Source organism: Trichechus manatus, unplaced genomic scaffold (genome assembly GCF_000243295.1).
Source record: "Trichechus manatus latirostris isolate Lorelei unplaced genomic scaffold, TriManLat1.0 scaffold00083, whole genome shotgun sequence".
Taxonomy (NCBI): domain Eukaryota; kingdom Metazoa; phylum Chordata; class Mammalia; order Sirenia; family Trichechidae; genus Trichechus; species Trichechus manatus.
Window position 1 is genome coordinate 8,865,959 of NW_004444019.1, and position 23,377 is coordinate 8,889,335.

The 23,377-nt window shown below is 34.8% G+C and overlaps 1 protein-coding gene across 8 annotated transcripts in view; it reads left to right on the forward strand.

The window, feature by feature from the left end:
• Positions 1–23,377, forward strand: part of FAM135A (family with sequence similarity 135 member A) — a 126,601-nt gene that overhangs the window by 18,577 nt on the left and 84,647 nt on the right. For 7 of the 8 annotated variants that reach the window (XM_023735864.1, XM_004381359.2, XM_004381360.2 and 4 more), the window contains exons 2-4: positions 3,138–3,230; positions 4,720–4,835; positions 15,194–15,273. In XM_023735864.1, the coding sequence (XP_023591632.1) occupies positions 4,759–4,835; positions 15,194–15,273 (157 nt within the window). In that variant the 5' untranslated portion in view covers positions 3,138–3,230; positions 4,720–4,758. The remainder of the gene's footprint in view (positions 1–3,137; positions 3,231–4,719; positions 4,836–15,193; positions 15,274–23,377) is intronic. The other variant, XM_023735865.1, reaches the window with a different exon arrangement.

The following is a 23,377-nucleotide window of genomic DNA, read 5'->3' on the forward strand; positions in this document are numbered from 1 at the left end:
TCCCCACCCCTTACTTTCTCATCTTTGCTTTAGAGTAAATGTTGACCTATTGGTCTCATATAGATGATTTTTTTTTTTTTAATTGTGCTTTAGATAAAGGTTTACAGAGCCAATTAGTTTTTCACTGAACAATACACATATTGTTTTGTGACATTGGTTGCCAACCCCACAACATGTCAGCACTCTCCCCTTTTTGATCTTGGGTTCCCCATCATCAGCTTTCCTGTCCCTTCCTGCCTTCTCGTCCTTGCTCCTGGGTTGGTGTGCCCATTTAGTCTCATTTTGTTTTATGGGCTTGTCTAATCTTTGGCAGAAGGGTGAACCTTAGGAGTGACTTCAGTAGTGAGTTAAAAGGGTGTCTCAGGACCATACTCTCAGGGTTTCTTCATTCTCTGTCAGACCAGTAAGTCTGGTCTGTTTTTATGAGTTAGAATTTTGTTCTGCATTTATCTCCAGCTCTGTCCAGGACCCTCTATTGTATCCCTGTCAGAGCAGTCAGTGCTGGTAGCCAGGTACCATCTAATTGTGCTGGACTCAGTCTGGTGGAGGCTCTGGTAGTTGTGGTCTATTAGTCCTTGCAACTAATCTTTCGCTTGTGTCTTTGGTTTTCTTCATTCTCCCTTGCTCCAGACGGGGTGGGACCAGTGGAGTATCTTAGACGGTGGCTCACAGGCTTTTAAGACTCCTATAGGCAATAGTTTTTATCAAATGTTTTGCTCCAGCATAATAAGGTTCCTCGCATTCTAGCAGTTGTCTTTTTCTCTATTGCCTGCTACCTAATTCTTAAGCCAGTGCTACGTATTTTAGGATTTTGTTATTGTCGGCCCCCTAATTCTGGTATGTATTTCTGTATTAAGGAAAAGTCCAAGCTGCTGTAATAGGGATCCAAAATTAAAGTGACTTAAATGAGAAAAACTTTTATTTCCCTTCCACATAATAGGCCTATGATTTAGGTGGTGTGAAATACAAGTAGGAGTAAGAGTAAAATGTCAGAACCTGTCTAACTTCAGGGGGGGATAATGACCAGGATCAGCCCAAAGCTGATCCCAATGAGGTGGAGGTCAACATGACATACCTCCACTCTCCAACCTCTTCACCAATTCTGACACCAGCTGTCCCTCCCACAGCACTCTTTACTTCTCTTCTGGGTTTGATAATCCATTGTAATGGCTACACAAAACTCACAGACCATACTTACAGTTAAGTGGTATATTAAGGAACAGGGTACAACTTGGGATCAGGATCGGTAGGCTACAACTTAAGAATTAGGGTCAGGAAGCATGTAGGCAGAGTCTCCCTTCAGTGCAGGATAGCGCTCAGCTCTTCTTGACTGTGTAGGCCTCCTCTTGGTCCCCTGAGGACAGGCTCCTCTCAGCTGCCTCAGGACAGGCTCCTCTTCTGCCCCATTAGGACAGGCTCCTCTTGGCCTTGAGCTCTGTCACTGCTGGTTCTGCCACTGGGCCTCTTCCGGGCCTGTCGCCGCTGGCTCTGCTGCTGGGCTGCTTCCGGGCCTCTTGCTGTCTTCAGTGTTACAGCCCTTGACCTCTGTTATGGGCTCTTTTAGAAGGTTCCTTGTCTATTCTCTCTGCTTCTTCTCTCTTCTTTGTTCCTTCTGCTACTTCCTGCTGCTTCTCTTCCTGCGTCTTTCTATCTCGAAAACCTCTGTGGGACTGGCTGCTTACGTCTGCACACTCGTCAATTTCAAGGCATGGCCCTTCCATGAAGGCCACAAACTGAACTGACCAATCCCCTCTTGGTAGGCCACAGACATTTCATTTGTATGGTCTGTAGTCACTTTACTTGCATAATCTATGGACCAGTTCCTGCAAGGTGCATACCAGTCACAGGGCAGACTGCAGCCCAGGGCCAGACAAAAAATCAAATTGTTTGCAGTTTACGCAGGAAATGTCAATCAACCTGGACAAAAGTAACAAACCCTCTAGGGTAGAAACTAGGACAAAGGTAACTCCTCAGGGCTTAGGAGGAAAATGTCTCAAGTTGTTTATCCAGAGAATCAAGGCAAAAGGCCACATAAAGGAACTCATTTCACCACTGGTGGTAAAAGTGCTATGTTCCATAAAGAAAGTGAAGACATGGGGGAAGTATGTTGGATTTGGGACTCAAATCCTAATCCATGGTTTACTCATTATGCTATACTTATATATTTTCATGTTTATCTCTTCCTGGTAGATAGCTGTATCTTGTGCCTGTTGCAATTCCTAGCCTGTAGTAAGTGTTCAATAAATGTTTCAGTGAATGAATACCTGTTTTATATTTGAATAAGTTAAGGCATAGAGACTTGCCCAAACTTGACTCAGCATCAGAACCAGAGCATGATTTAAACCCTGCATGTAAGAATATGTGTACAGGAGAAGCTATATTTGATAAGGTGTTGTTTTCATGAAATGGGGAATATCTTATATAAAACATGGTTTTGATCTCCTTAGAAATAGTTGCTATAAAATATTTTTATGTGATTGTTAAGATTCAAAGTAGCAATTATGGAAGTTGAAGATGAGAATTACGATGGAGAGAAGAAAAAAAAAATCTATGTAGAAGAGGGAACATAACATAGTCTTTATTCTAACATGTTTTAGTACCCAAAATAATTATAACAGGGGTAAAAGATAATTATTTTTTAGAAAATTTAAGCAGTATTTGAAATGTGAGAAAAACGATCCATAGCATATTTAGGCACCTCTTTTTTAATCAAAATATTTGAAAGAGCTAGCTCATAGCAGTATTAAAAAATATATGCATATATGCACACACACAGAAATCACCTGCTCAACTCAGCCATTTAAAAATGATCATTTTTACATTTTAAACTAATAAGTTTATAATGTTTTGGGTGTTTGTGAAGATTGTTTCTGAGCTAATAAACTTTGAAAGTACTCTTCTGTCTACAACTATACTTTGAAGTATACATAAGTGAATCCTTAACAGAGATATAATAGTTAATATTGATGTCAGACTGTGAATGAAAACAAATCTCCAAAACTTATTCCTAAGCCTATGGAGGATATAGATCTTTTAGATAATTGAGACTGTTAAATAACTAACAAAGCCTAGGTTTCCTTAAAATGAACTTTTTTATCTACTATTTTATTTGAGATGTTATTTTTTTTTTCTCATAGGAGGAACAATATATTTTTAACAACAAGAATCACTAACTGGAAGTACAAGATTGGTTACTTAATAATGTTAAAATGAAGTTTTGATCAGCAGAGGTAAGAATACGGCATTTCTTTTGCATTTAATTCACAGTAGATCAGAATAGTTCCCTAATTGCTATAAAGAACTATTTCAGGGACTGTGAAGGGTCTGAGATTTTATCCCACTTGTAAGCTAACAAGCTAGCCTGCTACAGTGCCACAGGTGTTGGCAGAAGACACGACACTCCTAGATCAAAGTCAAGGATGGTTTATGCTTGCAGCAATAGTAGTAACCAGAGTACTAGAATTTGCACTGGTTCCCCAAGCCCCATTTCTCACCGTGCTATGAAAAGAATACCAGGTGACATCTGCCTATAAGTAGACATTATTATAGGAGAGGAACCCCGAACTAAGGGAACCTGCATCTTTTATAATAGACGATAAGCCTGCCTGACCTTTGCCTTGGAGGGAGACTTCATTATATGACATAGTAAACAAATCTGTCCTTTGTTCTAGAGTGAGACACTATCTCTATCTTCTCAGACAGTAGCTATACAAACATTTTTGTAAAGAGAGTTCAGAGGAGAGTGCTTGCAAGACTTGCAAAAACATCAGAGTCTCATGGAAAACTGTCTTCGAACACTTTCTTACTCTAAATTGTTTTTTAAAACATGTATTATTGATAAGGATAATTGTTACCATGCCTTTTTTTAAATAGTAAATAAGATGGAAACCACCTAAATATCCAACAATAGGAGATTATTCAGATTATATGTTCACAGTTCAATAGTTAATTAAAAATAATGTTGTAAAACTACATTTATTGACAGATGTTCATAAAAAATTAACCAAAATAAACAGTTTATAAAATGTACATGTCGTTTGATCTCACTTTAATAAAAATTGTACAGATGTACACACATGAAGAATATATACTAAAATATGTATTTCAAAGAATAGAATTGTGGATATTTTCTTTTTCGCTTATTTGTATTTTTTTTAACCCCTTTGAAAATGAACACTTGGCTTTTGTAATGAGGGGAAAAAAATCTTTTTTTTTTTTTATTTAAAAATGAAAAGTCATTTAAGGACTAGTTCTTCACCTAACAGAAAAATATTTCATGAATTTAAATGGGGATTATAGAATGTTAATTCTCTTTTTGACTGTGAAATTGCCTTTATGCACAATGTAAAGCTAGGTACATTAAAGGAAAAAATGTAACTTTATTAAAGAAAACAGTTATTATCTATCATAGGTAAAGCCAAGAGTTTCTTTTAGTCATTTGCTACATTATTTACTATCGTGTGGATGTCATCAAGGGAAACAAATCTTAGAAAAAGCATTCTAACAAGACAAATTAATTATAGAGAGTAGTGCTGTTTAGTGAGTACAGATTTTGATGCTGTTCAGATGAGTGAGGCTAACTTAGGTACATTGGACTAATTTGCTTCATTTGTATTTTATGTCTATATATTATGCTCTGAAATATGTTTGGATATTAGTGGTTTTGTAAGTTGGCTTTTTTTTTTTGCTTCTCATGATTTTTTTCCTCCTTTAACCAAGGTGCTGTTACCAGATTTGTCTTCTGGGTGTCAATTAAAAATGACTGAAGTTCAAGCAATGGTAGAATTCTCCGTGGAGCTAAACAAGTTCTACAATGTGGATTTATTTCAGAGAGGGTGTGTATTTTAATGTGAAAATTGTATATTTTGTGTAAGATAAGACACACAGTTTTTATTTAAATGTAATCATATACTTTTGTTCCAGCAGATATAAGGAGTGATAAGACAATGGGTTATATTCAAATAATTATTTCTCAGATAAATTTTATTTTTTAAGTAGATATTTGGGCATTATTCATATGGATGTAATAATAATATTGGATATATTTAGCATTCGTTTATGATTTTCACTGCTGAGCTTGGAGAAGGTTTTAATGAAAATGTTTAAGATTCATTTGTGCTCTTTAAAAGCTTGTAGTGTATTGGCGGAAAATAAAATAAACAAACAGAACAGCTAAATAGACACACAAAACATACATAATGAAGCTCCAGTAAGTATATGTAAGAAGTATTCGAGGAATTAGAGCAAAAGGACACCATTGTGGGTTAGTATGTTAGGACAGGCATTATGGAGGGGTAGGATCAAAGTACAGATAAGACTTGAATAAGTAGAGGATAAAGGGAAAAATCCTTTTAGTAGGAGAGAGCAGCATAAATCAAATCTTGCAAATAGGAATGAACATATTTCAAGAATATTTAGGAGATTCGATAGTCTCTAGGAGAATAGCAGAAGAAAGGGTAGTAAAGAAAGGAGAGGTTAGTTTGCTATGAGCTTTGAATGTCCAGAGAGGAGTTGGCACTAGCATATGGAAACCATTGGTGGTTTCCAAGTAGGTATAAAATTATCATTATTATTACAGTAAGCATTTACTAACATGATGAAGATTGTGATACATTAGATTGATGACTGGATGAAAGAAATAGAGGTGTAGGGAATAGTTGATAGACACTTGCAGTAACCCAAGACATAAACCCAAAGGTCTGTTCTAAGAGTGGTGGTAGTGAGGCTGTGACTAACAGAAGGGGGAAAATGAGAGAGACTTCCTATTGTTTTTTTGGCTTTACTTTACCACCTTGCTGAAAAAATAAAAACTGCTCTGCTCTACATAGTCTCATATCTCTCAGTAGGCCAGCCTGAGTTTTGTTCTCATGCCAGAGGCAGGGGTTCAAGACAGAAAGCAGAGGATGGAAGAAAGGCCCATGAACTAGCACACTATTCCACTGCATTCTGTTGGCCAAGCAAGTCACAAGCCAGGCCAGGAATACAGGCTGGTTGCTCTTTTGCCAGTAAAACTCACTTAAAAACTTCGTGGGCTTTGTGTGTGTCTGATATAGTCCATTCAGTGCTCTAAAACCCACACCCACAATCGTTTTTTGAAACTTTCCTATAATCGCTACTACTTGGGGATCAGAATTCTGTGAGATCGTGCCCTTAAACTTCCTAAAGCCCTTTTGTCAAGCACTGCCTTAATTCATTTAGCTGTCTTAACAAAGGAACTTAACAGCCACACCCTTGATTTTATCTTTGTCTGTGCATTTCTCTTTTTTTTTTTTTTTAATTGTGATTTAGGTGAAAGTTTACAGAGCAAGTTAGTTTCTCATTGAAAAATTTATGCACAAATTGTTGCATGGCATTGGCTGTAATCCCACATTGTGTGAGCACTCTCTCTCTTTCCCTTTCTACCGCAGGTTCACCATGTCCCTTCATCCAGCTTTTCTGTCCCCTCCCGCCTTCTCATCTTTGTTCCTGGGCAGGTGTTGCCCATCTGATCTCATATATTTGATTGATCTAAGAAGCAGTTCCTCACGTGTGTTATTGTGTGTCTTATAGGCCTGCCTAATCTTTGGCTGAAAGGTGAACTTTGGGACTGATTTCAAGTCTGAGTTAGAAGAGTTTCTGGGGGCCGTAGTCTCAGGGGTTCCTCCAGTCTCTGTCAGACCAGTAAATCTGGCCTTTTTTGTGAATTTGATCATTTGTTCTATATTTTCATCCTGCTGTGCTTGGGACCCTCTATTGTAGTCCCAGCCAGAGCCGAAGAGACAAAGGCCACATAAACCAGAGACTCCATCAGCCTGAGACCAGAAGAACTAGATGGTGCCCGGCTATCATCAGTGACCGCCCTGACAGGGAACACAACAGACAGTCCCTGATGGAGCGGTAGAAAAGTGCGGAGAAGAACTCCAATTCGTGTAAAAAGACCAGACTTAATGATCTGACTGAGACTGGAGGAACCCCCGAAGCCATGGTTCCTGAATGCTCTGTTAACCCAGAACTAAAACCATGCCCAAAGCCCACTCTTCACACGAAGATTAGACTGGACTATAAAATGTAAAGTAATACTTGTGAAGAGTATGCTTCTTAGTTCAAGCAGGTACACGAGAGTAGATGGGCATCTCCTGTCTGGAAGCAGAATGAGAAGGCAGGAAGGGACAGGAACTGATTGAATGGACACAAGAAACCCAGGGTGGAAAGGGGGAGCGTGCTGTCACATTATAGGGATTGCAGCTAATGTCACATAACAATATGTGTGTAAATACTTGTGTGAGAAATTAACTTGAGCTATAAACTTTCACCTAAAGCACAATTTAAAAAAAATGGTTTGTCAGCCAAGAGTCAGAAAATTTCATGCTAAATATTTGAATTATTGACATTGATTATAACCTTGGGAAAAATTACCTGTTACTTATAATGTGTGTCATGCATATGCTATATAATTAGAATTGATAAATGGAGAACTTCAGATTAAGTAGTGGTCATTGACACTCACAAGAAACTAGTGCAAGTTTTCCCTAAGGCCTTCAAAACTGTCTAAAATTGTCTGTGTTTCTTCAGTAAGATATAAGAACTGAAACTACTCTCTAAAAAGCTAATTTCTCAAGTTTAAGAATCATCTCTTCTTTGTGGTCAGCAGTTAGTTTCTCATGAAAATTCCTATCAATTAGTAGAACCTCAAGGTTTCTCTCATTGTTACGCTAATCCTAACCCCTACCTCATTTTTTATCTGCCATGATATAGGTCTGCATTAAGCATGAACTGGCGTTTTATAGATGGAGAACAAGGGTACGGGGGTTAAGGGGCTAGTAGTTGTACTTCATGGAAGATTTTATAATTTGGTGTTTGGAGATATGAAAAAAATAGTTGTAAAAATCATAATTGCTAAATGCACCCTTCCCTTTTTTGTTCTCAAAACTAGAAACCCATTTTGTTTTTATTTTGCCATTTTTGGCATAGCTGAAAAAGGATGTCTTTGCATCCTTTGAAGGATCAGAATGGTGGATCTAATAGCAGTAGAGCCGATAGTAATTGGGTATCCCAACTGTCTGCTAGTACTGGCCTTTTGCATGTCTGTTTTTGAAGAATAAATAAATAAAGGATGTCAGTTTAGGAGCTGTGGAAAAAAAAATCTGCTATTAAAAAAAACCCCATTGCTGTCAGGTCGATTCCGACTCATAGTGACCCTAGAGAAAACAGGGAAAAAAAAAAAAAAAGCTTAACATTACTTCATGACATCAATTAAGTAGAAGAAAACCTTTGCCTGCATTAAAGGACAAAGTGTTATTGTGAGAAATGTCTACATGAAAATCAAAACAAAGATAAGATGACTTAAATACAATGCAAATCCCAGTGGGAAGAGAAACCCCTATGAATTTGTGTATTCATATACAAGCTATACAATATTGTGTTTCCATATTAATTCAACATTTTCTGTATTTCTCTGATTTAAATGTGTGTTTTATGGAACAATTTGCATAAGGATGAATTTACTTATGTGTCAAATGTTACTTAACCCAGGGAATGTGTATATGGAACCTATAAATAACAAGATATTTTCAAAGACGTAAGCAGTAAATTTAGCTAGATAGTAGTCAAGCATATAAGAATAGACCTTTCCTGATTTTTGAGATAGCAAGTGGCTCATCGTTTTCCTGACAAAATTAAAGGATTTACAGTGTTAACATATTGGAGTAAAAAGTTTATACTTCAAAAATTAAATAATTCTCTAAGTGTCCAGTTTTAAAACATTTTACCCACAAAGAAATAAGAATCTCAAACTTTTTCTTAAAGTCACTTAAGACCCTACAGTAATAAAACAACATCTTCAGAGCTTTGCAGGAAAAATGTACGTAGTTACCCAGATATTCTATACCCTGCTAAGTTCTTTTTTTAACAGTAGAAAGACATTGTAAAAATACAAAATCTCAGAAAATATATTCTCTATGGACTCTCTTGAATAGATTACTTATTATATGTTCCTGGTCAATAAGAGAGACAGTAAAAATTCAGAACTCAATTTAGGGAAGTTGTAGTGGAAAACTGGCTTTGAAGCTTGTTAAAATTATAAAATTAAGTAAAATAATAAATATGTTTGCAAAATTAAATGTTAGACTTTTTGAAAAACTCTCCATTTTGAAATGATAATCTGTTTATTCATATTTATAAATAAAACATGGAAAAGGAAGATGATGGTTGAGGAAGTAATTAAATTCTTCATCTTCCATAAAAGGCACACAAGAAATATTCTTTATTACTTTAGGTAGTTATACCTATTTGCTAATGTTTTTGAAAGACTTTTATTTACCCTCCAGTGGAATGAGGGATTGATTATATGTGGTTATTGCAAAAAAGAAAAAAGAAGTCAGCCAGAGTCAGCATACCAGAAGAAAGAATGAAAACGGTAAACAGCATAAAAAACAGAAAATATAGAATAAAATAATAAGTACAAACACTCAAAACCACAAATAACCATAAAAGTCAAATGGTTAAGTTTTCCTATTTAAAGGCAGACTTTCACATTTTAAATCCGATAGTTTTCTATGCATAACAGACATCCCATACTTTGAGAAACCAAATCCATTGCCATCAAGTCGATTTCGACTCATGGCAACCCTATAGGATAGAGTAGAATTGCCGCATAGGGTTTCCAAGGCTGTAATCTTTATGGAAGCAGACTACCACATCTTTCTCCTGTGGAGCGGCTAGTAGGTTCGAACTGCCAACCTTTCAGTTAGCAGCAGAACGGTTAACCATTGTACCACTAGGGCTCCATTTTGAGAATACCCATTGCCATTGAGTTGATTCCGACCCATAGTGAACGTATATGACAGAGTAAAACTGCCCCATAGGGATTCCAAGGAGTGGCTGGTAGATTTGAACTGCCGACCTTTTTGTTAGTAGCTGAGCTCTTAACCACTGTGCCACCAGGGCTCCATTTTGAGAATAGGGACTTACAAGTTTAAAATTCTTATTTGGTGAATTGAACCTTTTATCATTATGAAATGGCCCTCTTTCTAGTAATGCTTTGTGCTTTAAAATCTATTTTGTCTAGGATTAATATTGTGACATAAGCTTTCTTTTGATTAATATTTGCAAAATAAACCTTTTCACATTCTTTTACTTCCAGCCTTTCTCTTTCGTTTTATTTTGGATTTTTCCTGTTGTAAAGAGCATATAATGGGATTTATCTTTTTCAGTTCTCTAGAGCACTCTCACTTTTAACTGGAGCATTTAGTTTGTTTATGTTTAGTGTAATTACAGATATATTTGTGATTACACGCATTGTTTTATATTTTGTGCTTTTTGTTTACCTTGTTCTTTTTATTCTCCCCTGTACCTCTTTTTATCGTGTTCTGATCTCTGCCAGTATTCTCAAGCTTATCATTCCTCAAGAGAGAATTTGCCTTTGATTCTGCCAGGCACTTAGGGCAATACCAATCAGGAGCCATTTTTTTTTTTCTTTAATGAAAACTTTCAAACATACAAAAGTATATGTGCCCATCACCTACCCTCAACAGTTATCAGAGTTTTGTCTGTCCTAATTTGCTTATAACCCTCCAACATTTTTTTTTCAGTATGTATCTCTGACAAATCAGGACTTTTGTTTTTCACATATGCATAGAACTGTTATAAAAAATAGTTCCTTAATATCAACAGTTAGTGTTTACATTTCCTTGATTATCTCATAAATGTGTTATTGCCGTTTATCCTCTTGAATCAGTATCCCTAAAAAATCACAGATTGCATTTGGTTGATATGTCTCACATTTTTTAAAATTTATAATTAGTAGTTTGATCTAGAGACTTGATTAAATTTCAACTGAGTTTTTGAGAAGAATTCTTCATAGGTGATGCTGTATCCTTCCTATTGCGTTACATCAGGGAACATATAATGTCTGGCTGTCTCTCTTTTGTGATAAGATTGATTATGTATTGTCAACCTGATCAATCCATTATAAAGTTCCCCGTCACCCATTGTTGATCTTTCCCCAGAGTCATTATTTTACTACAGGCTACAAAATGGTGATACGGTAATCCCCACTTATCTACCGGGGAGTAACATTCCAATACCCCCAGTGGATGCCTGAAACCGCAGATAGTACGAACCCTATGTATACTATGTTTTTTCCTATACATACATACCTATGATAAAGTTTAATTTATAAATTAGACACAGTAAGAAATTAACAATAATTAATAATAAAATAGAACAGTTATTATACTATAATGAAAGTTATGTGAATGTGATCTCTCAAAATATTTTATTGTACTGTATTCTGGACCATGGTTGAAGGCGGATAACTGAAACCACAGAAAGTGAAACCACAGATAAGAGGGGACTACTGTATTCTAATTCTATTATTCCTTCTGCGTTTATTAGCTGGAATTCTGCGAAGAAGAATTTTGCCTTATTAACTATTGGGTTGCTCTGAAATACGGTTTATACAAGAAAGGCATGATTATTTACTAGTTTTTGGAATATTGCGTTGTTGTCCTACCTTTTACCATTGGGTCAGTTCTGACTCATAGCATCTTTCATATATAATTAGTTTTTATTTAGTACCAATACAAACTGTTGAATTTTTAACATACTTGATGATAATATTGCATCATTATTTTTTTCGATGCTCAGAGGGAACACTTCAGGTTGGTTCCTGTGAACTTATCACATGATGCTCCAGCTAGTATTTGGTAGCTTCCTTGTTTTCTGCTATGACAACTGTTCTAGATTCTTGTACATTTTGCACATTTCTTGTTCCAGGAATCAGCCAAGGAGCCCTGGTTCCTTTTAGTGGGAAATAGTATTTAGAGATCATAATACATGTGCTAATGGTACACATTCTTAATGAGTCATTGCTTCTAGCCTTTTCAGTTCACAGGGCTAGAAAATATGTTTTTATGAGAAAAATGCATCATAAATTTATACTGATATTTCTAATTTAAAATTACAAGGATTTTACTTTTTTATTTTATATTTGTATTTTTGAGTTGAACTAAAAATCTTGGTTCCTAATACTATAGCTAATCACTTGCTTTATTCATATATGTGAATAAACCAGACCAGCCCCGTTATCATCAAGCTGCTTCCCACCCATAGTGACCCTGTAAGACAGAGTAGAACTGCCCCGTAGGGTTTTTAGGAGCAGCTGGAGGATTTGAGCTGCCTGCCTTTTCGTTAGCAGCTAAGCTCTTAACCACTGAGCCACCAGGGCTCCTGTATGTATGTAGTTATGTCTAAAATAGTTTCAAAATAATAGTAGCGACATCACCACCACCAAGACCATAAATGTTGTTTAATATTTCCTTGTGGGTCTCTTTTATTGTTAAGTTACATCCTATGAGGAATCAAAATATATACTTTAAAAATAACTTGAAATAATTCTTTCTGGAATTGCTATCAAGTAGATATACATTAAGTTCATTTTTTTTAGGGTTGTTTAGGATTGCTTTTTTAATTTTGTTTTGTAATTATATAAAACATTTATAGGGTTTCAAAATCAAAACTCTTACGTACAGTACATTGAGAGAGAGATCTTGCTTTCATTCCTGTTCCTTCTCTCCCCTCTTCCCTCTGATGGGTAAATTTTATTAGTTTGGTATATCTTTTTATTTTCTTTTTGAAAATATAGGCAAGAAAATAGTCATATCCTTGTTTCTCACACAAAGGTAGTATAGTATACATACTCTGTGTACCTTGCTTGTTTTGGGTTATATTTCAGAGGTCACTCCATTGCAGTATATAGAGAGATTTCATATTCCATTTTACAACAGCAAGGTACTCCATTGTGTCATTTTACCAGAGTTTATTCATTATTGATGGACATTTTGGTTCTTAACTTTTGCTATTATTGCTAATATTGCAATGAATAGTCTTACGCATACATTGTTTAGTATTTTTCTCAGTGGCTGTCAGGTAGGAGCTCAATGAATGATGGATAAATTCAGGGAATTTAAATTTGTGTATGGTAGTCAAGTAGTATACATTAAATGTAGAGTTCTGTTTAAATGTCTCTGAATTCAGATATATATATATGTATGTACACACGCACACACACGTATATATATATGTATATATATATACGTATATGCGCGCACACACACACACACACACACACACACATATATATGATTTCAAAATCCTTTGGAATAAATGAGCAAGTAAAAGTATATCACCAAATAACTAGAAGTGAGTTGCTAGGTCAAAGAGTAAATGTATAAGTATTTTTGCTCTTTATTGCCAAAATCCCCTCCGTATGGGGTTGTATCATTTTGCATTCTCACCAAAAGTGTAGGAGAATTCTTGTTTGCCTATAGTCTTGCCAGTATTTTGTCAGTCTGACTCATAATAAGTAATGTCTCAATGTAGTTTTAATTTGTAGTGTTTTTTTTTTAAATTATAAGTGAGGTTGAACATTTTTTCATATGTTTAAGAGCCACGTTCATTTTTTTCTGTGAACTGTTTATTCATTTTTTTTTTTTTTCATTTTTCTATTAGTTCATTAGTCTTTCTTCCCAATTTTTAGGTGCTCTTTATATACTAGGAATATTAGCCAGGTTGTTAAAACTAAAGTTAAAGATTTGCCAGGATGGATCAGCGGATGCCCTCACGACAAAAACAGCTTTATCACTCTGCCTACTTTGTTTGTGATTTTGCTTTCCCTTCAATTTTGACTTGGTAATACCATCCTGAAGAAGCCCTGGTGGCACAGTGGTTAAGTGTTCAGCTGCTAACCAAGGTCAGCTGTTCAAACCCATCTGCTACTCTGTGGGAGAAAGATGTGGCAGTCTGCTTCCGTAAGGATTTACAGCCTTGGAAACCCTATAGGGCAGTTGTACTCTGTCCTATAGAGTTGCTATGAGTTGGACTGACTCGACAGCAGTGGGTTTGGTTTAATGCTATCCTATCTTGTCAGTTCTTCAGTGATTCTGTGAAGATATATTTTTATACTGGTAAATTTAGTTGTTTTTTAGCAAGAGTTATTTCTGAATAACTTAGCCCACCATAGCCCTAAAATGGAAGTATTTTATCCTTTGATTTGTAAATTTTATTGTCTCTTACTTGATGTTTTATTTACAAGAAATAGTTTACATGTATACATTTTAAAGTTGTATTTATTTTTTAAAGATTTGCACCTTTAAATTACCACTATTTTTAATAAACACTACATTACAGGGTGGACAGCTTTTATAAATTATAAAATTTATAAAAAAATTAACTTCATTTTGAATAATGTGTCTTTGCTTTTAGTGATTTTTTTCCCCCTGTATCTCTAGTACCTAGCCCCAGTGGCTGTCACATAGGTGCTCAATAGATGATGGATAAATTCGGGGAATTTAAATTAGTATATGATATTCTAGTAGTATACATTAAATGTAGAGTTTTATTTAAATGTTTTTGAGTTCATATATATATATGAACATGTATATACATGTAAACCAAAAGGAAAAAAACCAAACCTGTTGCCATCGAGTTGATTCCGACTCATAGCAAACCTATAAGACAGAGTAGAACTGCCCCAAAGGGTTTCCAAGGAGGAGCGGCTGGTGGATTTGAACTGCCAACCTTTTGGTTAGCAGCCGAGCTCTTGACCACTACATACTATACCACCAGGGCTCCATATATATATGTATGTATATATGATTTCAAAATCCTTTAGAATAAATGAGCAAGTAAAAGTATATAACCAAATAGTTCTGACCTTGAAAGAAACCTGAATTCTTTAAATCTAATACAAATTTCATTCTTTGTCATTTGAAGTATGAAACCAACTTTTAAAACTTGGTTATAATTAGTCCTGTATTCTTCAAAATTATGTTTGAGAAAATTTTGTTTTTTATCATTTTTTAAAAGAAAAAAAGAATAAACTGAAACAATGAAATACTTAGATGTCTTTCTAACTCCACAGATTGCTATAACATTCATATAAAGTAGGAAGTACTGTATATATTGCTTCTATTTCACTCATTCATCTTTATACATGCAGAGTTTTCCTTTGATTTTATGCCATGCCAATTTTGATCTGTGGGTCTGATGTTTTTCTCACCAATAATAAATATAATGAGAGACTAGTATAAAAGCACATTAACTTTATTATATATATATATTATATATATAATATATATATGTATGTATGTACAAGTTAGGCGTTGCACTTTTTAAAATATGTTTTAAAATGACTTCCTTGTCTATTTTGCTTTAGTTTTTACCAGATTCGTGCATCTATGAAAATTCCACCAAGAATTCCCCACAGAGTAGAAGCTAGTTTGTTACATGCAAAAGGTAAGCCAAGGAATATTTTCAAGTTAAAAATTATGATAAGCAACAGTATAATGTTCAACAATAATAATTATTCATACATAGTTATTTTTAAATTACAAATAAAAAGATACCAAAGAACATCAATATAATACCCCTTGTAAGAAATACATTTGGGGCCTTATTAAAACAAGCTTGATTATAGGTATCCTGCATACTTCAGAGGGTTCTTAAGATGAGCAAGTGAAAAAATATAGATGAAAGTTTTGTGAAAACAAACATAAATAAGGTTTAAGATGTAATTTTAAAAGATACACAGTATATGTGAACTCATAATTTGACCTATGATTATAAAGGTATTTTACGATAAAGTTTCATAGTGTGCCTTTTGAGAACATTTTTTAAACCACATTTTGTTTTTCTATTTTAACTAGTCTAACTAGAAAACAACGAGCCAGAAGGCAATGTATGAAGGAATAAAATAGACATGTTATAGCAACTGTATTACTTATTCATGATCTAAGGAGAAACACCAGCATTAAAAGGTTTAAGCTAAAACTGGTAGCCCTAAACTGGTGAGTTATGATCAGTGGGCATTTTTTCAGCTTTCCCGATACAGTATATCCTGTTTTATTTCATGTAGTTAGGAGATGAAATGGTTAATGGTGCATTCTGGAGAGTTACCATGTATGCCTTATGTGAATTATTAGTCTCCAAAGCATCATGAAATAACAAAGTACCCTTAACACTAAAGCTATGCTGACCATAATTCAATCTGTTTTTGATATTAAAAACAAATTGTTGGGATGGGAAGTTGAAGTATTTAGGATCATCTTTTTAGCATAGCATGGATGCAGAAATGCTGGTTAATGTTAAATTTCAATGAATGGTACATAATGGAGAGTTTATCTTCCTGAAAACTGTCAAAATGCTCAGGGAGGCCTATTGTTTATGACCCAAAATATACTTATATGTTCTTTAAAAAAGAAAAAAAAAATTTTTTTCTTGACATGCATGTTAAAGCACATATTTATTGTCATAATAGGTCTTCTTTTCTAAGTCTACTTTCCTTCTATGAAACACAGAGGTAGTAAATCAACTAATGTTACAAGCCAAAGTTGGTACTCCCTTTAGAACTGCCTTAAGTCTAATAGACAAAATCTGCTTGCTATATTGTATCTCCTGAAGTTGTCAGTTGGTAAAACTAGAAAGACTTTAGTTTGTGAGATATATTCCAAGATGGCAAGATATTTAACACAAATTCCAGAAGTCTAAATAGGTTGATAACTACTTTTAGGAAATAAACTTTCTGAATATAATCAGTTTCTTCTTTGTAATCATGAGGTTTAGAGAGAAATAAAGTAAAACTGTGAATAGTATTCTTTAAAACTGGTTTTCTTCATATGGAAACCTGAGAGGGTTTTTGAGATTGAATTAATAATCTATACTGAATTTAACATTGTTATATTTTGGTTCATCTTAGTTCAGAATTAATGAAATTTTTTATGTTTTAAATGTTTTTAAATGTTTGGATGTGAGTTTATTTAGGAAAGTTAGCCCAGAAAAACTATTACAAATGAACCATTTTTATCATTAATTCTCTCAGTTAGCATCTTTCTGTAACATCCAAAGAATTGTTTCTACTTTGTTGTCTTAAATTTTTAATAACTACCTCAGAGGACTAGAAATTTTAACCGTGCCTGGTATTACAAAGAAATTCCAAGAAAGATTGTAGAGGTTAGAACTAATAGCCAACAGTAATAATGACTGGTGGTAAATCTACTGTTTGAAAGTAAAATCTTTTCAGTTAGATATTTGGATTGGTGTAGAGGATAGAATAGAATGTCACAGTATTTGTTTTGGTTGGTGGTGTTTCATTGAAAAATATCTGTTTTAGCTTCCTCTTTTCTCGGTAAGCGATCTAGACCTTGTGGAAACATTACTAGCTGTACTTCTTGATTAAGGAGGCCTGGTGGCATAGTGGTTAATCGTTTGGCTGCTAACGAAAAGGTCATTGGTTCTAGCTCACCAGCTGCTTCACAGGAGGAAGACGTGGCAGTCTGCTCCAGTAAAGATTACAGCCTTGGAAACCCTATGGGGCAGTTCTACTCTGTCCTATAGGGTTGCTATCAGTCGAAATCAACTTGACAACAACTTCTTGATTGATGAAGCGAGTATAAGGAAGGACATCAGAAATAAATTATCAAAAGGCTTGAGAGTAACCCATGATTACTCTTCTTATTCCAGTACTCCTTGAATGGCTTTGCTTGATGCTAGTTTTATTACGTTTAAATTCAGAACCCTTTTTTTGTTTCTAATCAGGAGTGGTAGTGTCATTATCTTGGTTGACAGTAGTTCTCAGAATTATGATCCTGGGCAGGGATCTGAAGATCTAGTAAATGGCAGTGGTCTAAAAGCCAGCTGTCATTCATCACCTCTGGATTTTTTAGAACAATTTATATCCTGATAACTCAGAGTGTATCTTCTGTTTTAAAGGACACAGATGTCCTTTATGACTACAAGGAAATGTCTTTTCAATGCTTTTATATAATCTCATTATTTTCCAAGTTTTTTTAGTGTTTTGCCTTTGATAATTTGTAAGCTAGGTACCTTTCTGGGTTGTCTGACTTCTGTTTCTTGGTTATTTTATTGACAGTGATAAAGGTGCAGGTATTTTAATCATTTACTTGTTGATGCATGCCTTATAGTACTTCCTTCAGTGACTACTTACTGCAACATTGAGCTTCCAGATCCAGTGATAGTTCACTTTTTATTTTATTTGACAGTAGCAGGGTAGCATACAGTCTCAATCAAGGTTGTTTCCAAAGGTAGTCAAGGGGCCAACTTATTATTCATCTTTCCTTGACCATATCCAATCTCTGGAACATTAACAATTTAGATATTGTGATATTTGTATTTAGCTTGATCTTATACCAGAAACTTTTTCCATCTGATATTGCATTTTTCAAATGAATATGTTTGTTCAGTTTATTTAGTTTGGACTTGGTTTACTCACCAGGACAGTAGAAAATGTATAGCTTTTCAGTTCCTTCTTTATATCTTTTTAAGAGAAGAAAAACAATTCTAGAAAAAGATATAAATGAATTTTTATTTTGGGCAATGCTATTTAAACAAAGTTCCATGATCATTATTCTTCCATTGACTAAACACTGGTTGGAAAGGATTTCAACTCTTTGAGACTTTTTCAAAATTAACACAAGTAAGAGTTCAATCTCTAGGTCATTTGCATGACAGAAATACTTCATGTAATTGATACCATTTACAAAGTAATATTATTTTGACACTATGATAAATAGTTTCAGAAATGCCCATGTGGAATGCCGTCCTTAAGCACCTTTTTCTGGGGGAAAGAGTTTTTTATTTCTGGTTTTTATTACAGAACCAGATTTAGTCAGTTATCAGTATCAGTTCAGTTTCTAGATTCTGATACTATCAATTCTGTATTATTGACTATGAAATGTGGATGACCTGATAGTTTACTAGTGTGTGGAAAGGAAGTATCTTTTAAAAATAGTTTATGGCAGACACCAGTCTATAAAAGAGAAGCTTATTTTTGGAAAACAATAAACTTCCATAATACATAATTTTAGCTTGTATGTCAAACTTTATTTAGTTTGTATTTTTATAGCATTATACCTTCTCTTCCCTTATCAACTATCTCGTTATCTGACATTTCACATTTACGACAATAGTAAAAAGTCTACTATCCCACTATCTTGCATGTTAACAACATAACGTCTGGCAGTAATGAATGCCGAGGTTCGACGCAAGAATAACACTGGCTTTGATGGTTAAGGTTATGTGTCAACTTGGCTGGGCCATGATTCTCAGTGGTGTGGCAGTTATGTAATGATGTAGACATCCTCCATTTTGTGATCTGATGTGGTCATCCTCCATTTTGTGATCTGATGTGGTCATCCTCCATTTTCATAGAATACTGATTTTGCATAACGATCTGGTCTTTGGAATCTAACCATGTCATTAAGTGAGGAGAGGGTGTATAACAGATAATGTTTCATAGAGTGCATGCTTCTTAATCAAATTACAGCAGCCAAAATAGTAAACACAAAGACTAGATTTTGGACACACACACAAAAAAAATACGTGCTAACTCTCTCATGCTTTTTTCTTGTTCTTTTTCAAAATAGCAAACTTTTAACTGTCATGTCTGAAATGTAATATCAAGTATGACTTCTCAAGATCATTTTGATTCCAAATGTTGTATCAATTTTTTTTTTTTTTATTCTCTACTTTAGGATATCTTCTTTTTCTTGCCTATGGTATGTGAGGATATTTACAGAGTTTTAAAAATAAGTGACCTTGAAAAAATTGTGAGACAAGCTGCTTTTCTCCACCCCAACACCATTCCCACCATAACTACCTTTTATTTGTGTAGTATTCCATAGCTTATGAATCTTGTTTCATCCTCTGGTCACCTTATGATGAGGTATGCAGAAGAGTAAATTGAGATTCAGAGAGATTAAAGTCATGAAGCCAGGGAGTAGAAAAGCCAAGGTGTGCTGTACTTCTGTCTGAGTAATTAGTGGCTCAGAAGTTGCAGACACTCATTTACTATTTATCCATTTCAACACATTTATCAAAAAATATTTGTGCACTTGTATACTGTATGCTCTTCAAAGGAACAATATCTGTCTCAAACCTAGATACTTCGGGGGTAAGGCTTATAGACTAGTTTTAAAATTTACTATTATTTAAATACAATAGAAAAAAAAAACAGTGGAGTATTTATGGCAAGCATAGAACAAAAAAGCCTGTCTCCTATAATCCTACTCTAACTCTTCATTTTCATTTAAATTCTTATTGCTTATATTGTTCTGCCTGAATAACATTTTGTTTGTTTTATGGCATTTGATTATAACTTGTCCTACTCTTCACTTTTGCTTTTTGGACTGTTGTCTAAGAACCTTTATTCCTAATCAAATTATTTCGGTTAGAGTAGAGTGATAAGTAGAAGTTAGAGTGATAGATACGAAGAAATACTTCTGGGATAATAAATGTTCATTTGTAGACCCAGAAACAGAGATTCTAGGTTGCTTCATATTAGAAGTCTGATACCCAGTTGTATTTCCTGCCAGTTTACCCCCGAATAACCTATCTAATGTTAAATGCTAACATTAATATGAAGATTATAGAGAATAGTGTTTGATGGAGTGTGGGCACTTATTGGAGGCTTACAAATAGAGTAGATCCAAAATACTGCTCTTCTGTTCAGATGAATTTCCTCACAAGCAATCTGAAAAAAGAGATTATTAAAAGCTTGCTTATTCCAAGGTTTGAGCCATTGTTTCTGTCCTTTTTCTATGTCCTCTACCAAGATTTGTTTCATTTTAAAATAATATTTAGGGGTTCCTGGAATGTGTATTTTGTTAATATTGATAAATTTGCTGGGAAAATCTATTCTTGCAAAGTGTCTTAGTTATCTAGGGCTGCTATAACAGAAGTAACACAAGTGGATGGCTTTAACAAACAGAAATTTATTCTCTCACAGTTTAGGAGGCTAGAAGTCCAAATTCAGGGCACCAGCTCTAGGGGAAGATTTTTTCTGTCTGTCGGCTCTGAAGGAAGGTCCTTGTCTCCTTTCAACGTCTGTGGGTCCAACATTCCTTGGAGGTCTCCATGTGTCTTGGCGTCAGTCTTCCCCTGGGTTTAGAAGGTTCTCAGCTCCGGGACCCCGAGTCCAAAGGATGGACTCCACTCCCGGCTCTTCTTTCTTGGTGGTGGTGAGGTCCCTCCCCTCTCTGCTCGCTTCTCTCTCCTTTTATCTCTTGTAAGATAAAACGTATGACTCAAGCAAGGGTGTGACTTGAGTCACACCATCTTGTAAGGCTGTGACTCAAGATACACCCCATACTGATCCTGCCTCATTAACATATATAGGCTAGGATGTACAGCTCATCAAAAAATGGAGGATAATTACATCAGATCACAAAACAGAAGACTGGCACATAATACTGGGAATCGTGGCCTAGCCAAGTTGACATATATTTTTGGGGGACATAATACATGACACAAAGATTTTTCTGCCTCCAGGAATCTTATGTATTTGGCCACCTTTCTTTTAATAAGTGTGTAGTGTTGATTTCTAGACTCATCCTTGATAACATAAATACCTTTATGTAGGATAGTTTTCCCTTATACGCTGTATTAATCCTCTTTTTACTTCTATTCCTTAAAAATTCCTTTTTTCTTCTAATAGCTTGGATTTTGCTAACCTTTTTATTATATACTTGATTTTTCTTCTATGATTTGTATGTTCATCTCAATATCCTTTCAGCTCTGTATTTTACCTCAATACCTATACTTTGTATATATTTCTGGAAAAAGTTTAGGAAGAAGAGAGAAAATAATGATTATGTCTATGAGTTGCAGTAAGGTAGATTAGATGGGGTTGGGAATTAGGTAGCATTTATACAACTTGTCACAATACATTTAAATTATTTCCAGCACAAGACTGTGCTGACAGTCAGAGATTTGGGTCAGGAAATAGCTGTGATCTGCAATAACATCAGTCATGAAAGACAAAAACTATTTATAGCGCTGTCGAAAATTGATTAATAGGAAAGCATTCATAGACTTCTACAACAGAGAAGTCATTGCTGGTTCCAGGAAGCTGTCCCTAGACTGAAATGTTAGAGAACTGTATACAATTTGGTTAAAAAATTCAGCTAATGACTCCCCATTTCTAATAATTATAGTATTATTTAAAAGGAAGCATATTTTATTTTGTTTTTTAATACCCATCTATCCTTTTTTTCTGATTAAAAATAATATTTGTACAAATAATACAGGCAAGTAGTTCAAAGATCAGTTAGTCCAGAAAGTCTTGTAGTGAAAACCATAGCTTGTTCTCTAGGCACAATCACTTTTAACTATTTCTGTAGTCCTCTCTCTATGTAGACATCATCTGTAGACTTCCTGTTATGATAAAAGATAATTTACCTTACTTATACTACTTTATCCCTCCCCTTCTACCTGGCCATATCTGTAGCTTCAAACAATATAATGCTCCATTTCCTATTTCAGCAACCATAGACAGACTCCTCATTTTATAAAATAAGGATATAAACATTCTCATCCTTTTTTCAAATTTTCTCTTTTCTACCTCCCAACCCCTGTCAGATATATCCTTTCTTTTACATTATATAGGTTGGTAATGTTCATATTCTGCTTTTTAACTGTAGTTAAATCTTTGTACTTTGTCTATGAGTTGATTCCAAAGGTTGAAAACAAGTAAACAGGTTTTGCATTATTATGGTAACACTTACAGGCTGTAGACTAAGAGACGCAGCTCTGATACAGTTAAGAAAGTAGTGACTTGGAATCAGGAGGCCAGCTTCCTTTTATGTGATCTTGGAAAACTCACTTAGCCTTTCTGAGCTTCGTTTTCTCATCTGTGAAATGTATTGACCTGCTTCACAAGATTGTCATGCATTAAATAAGTGAAAGTACTTAGCAAACTGTAAAGGGCTATACACATGTATTGTTATTACACTTATAGTAAGATAAGAAAGAATGGGATGCAGTCACATTTTGAGTTGTTTGCCATGCTGTTTGTGAACCATTTAATGTTGTAAACGACAGAAACTTCTAATGAAGTTAATTTGCTCTTTCCAATGATTTATACAATCCTGTTAGATACCATAGTGATTAAGTACACAGGATGACATCGCGTGTTAATAAGTAAATTTAATATTAAAAAGAAAACAAATAATAAAACCACTTCTGGGATAAGAAGCATGAACTAGGATGACCAGGGCAAGAAGGGAAAATTGAAAGGAGGAAGTATTTGCAAGGCCTCCCAAAAGACCCCTGAATGTATAACATAGCAAGCAAGGAAATCCAGATACCAGGGCTTACATTTCAATGCTTATAAAACTAGCTTAATCTGTAGAAAGTGTTTGAATTTGGACATAACTAGTTTCAAGTCTTGTTCTGCCACTCACTAGCTATATCGTCTTAAGGAAGTATTCTGTGTCTTTTGAGCCTTTCTTTCCTAATCAGTAAAATGGAAATAATCCGTCTCACGATATGTTTGTGAAAATTAAATCAGAAAATAATGTAAAGAGCCTAATACAGTACCTTAGTA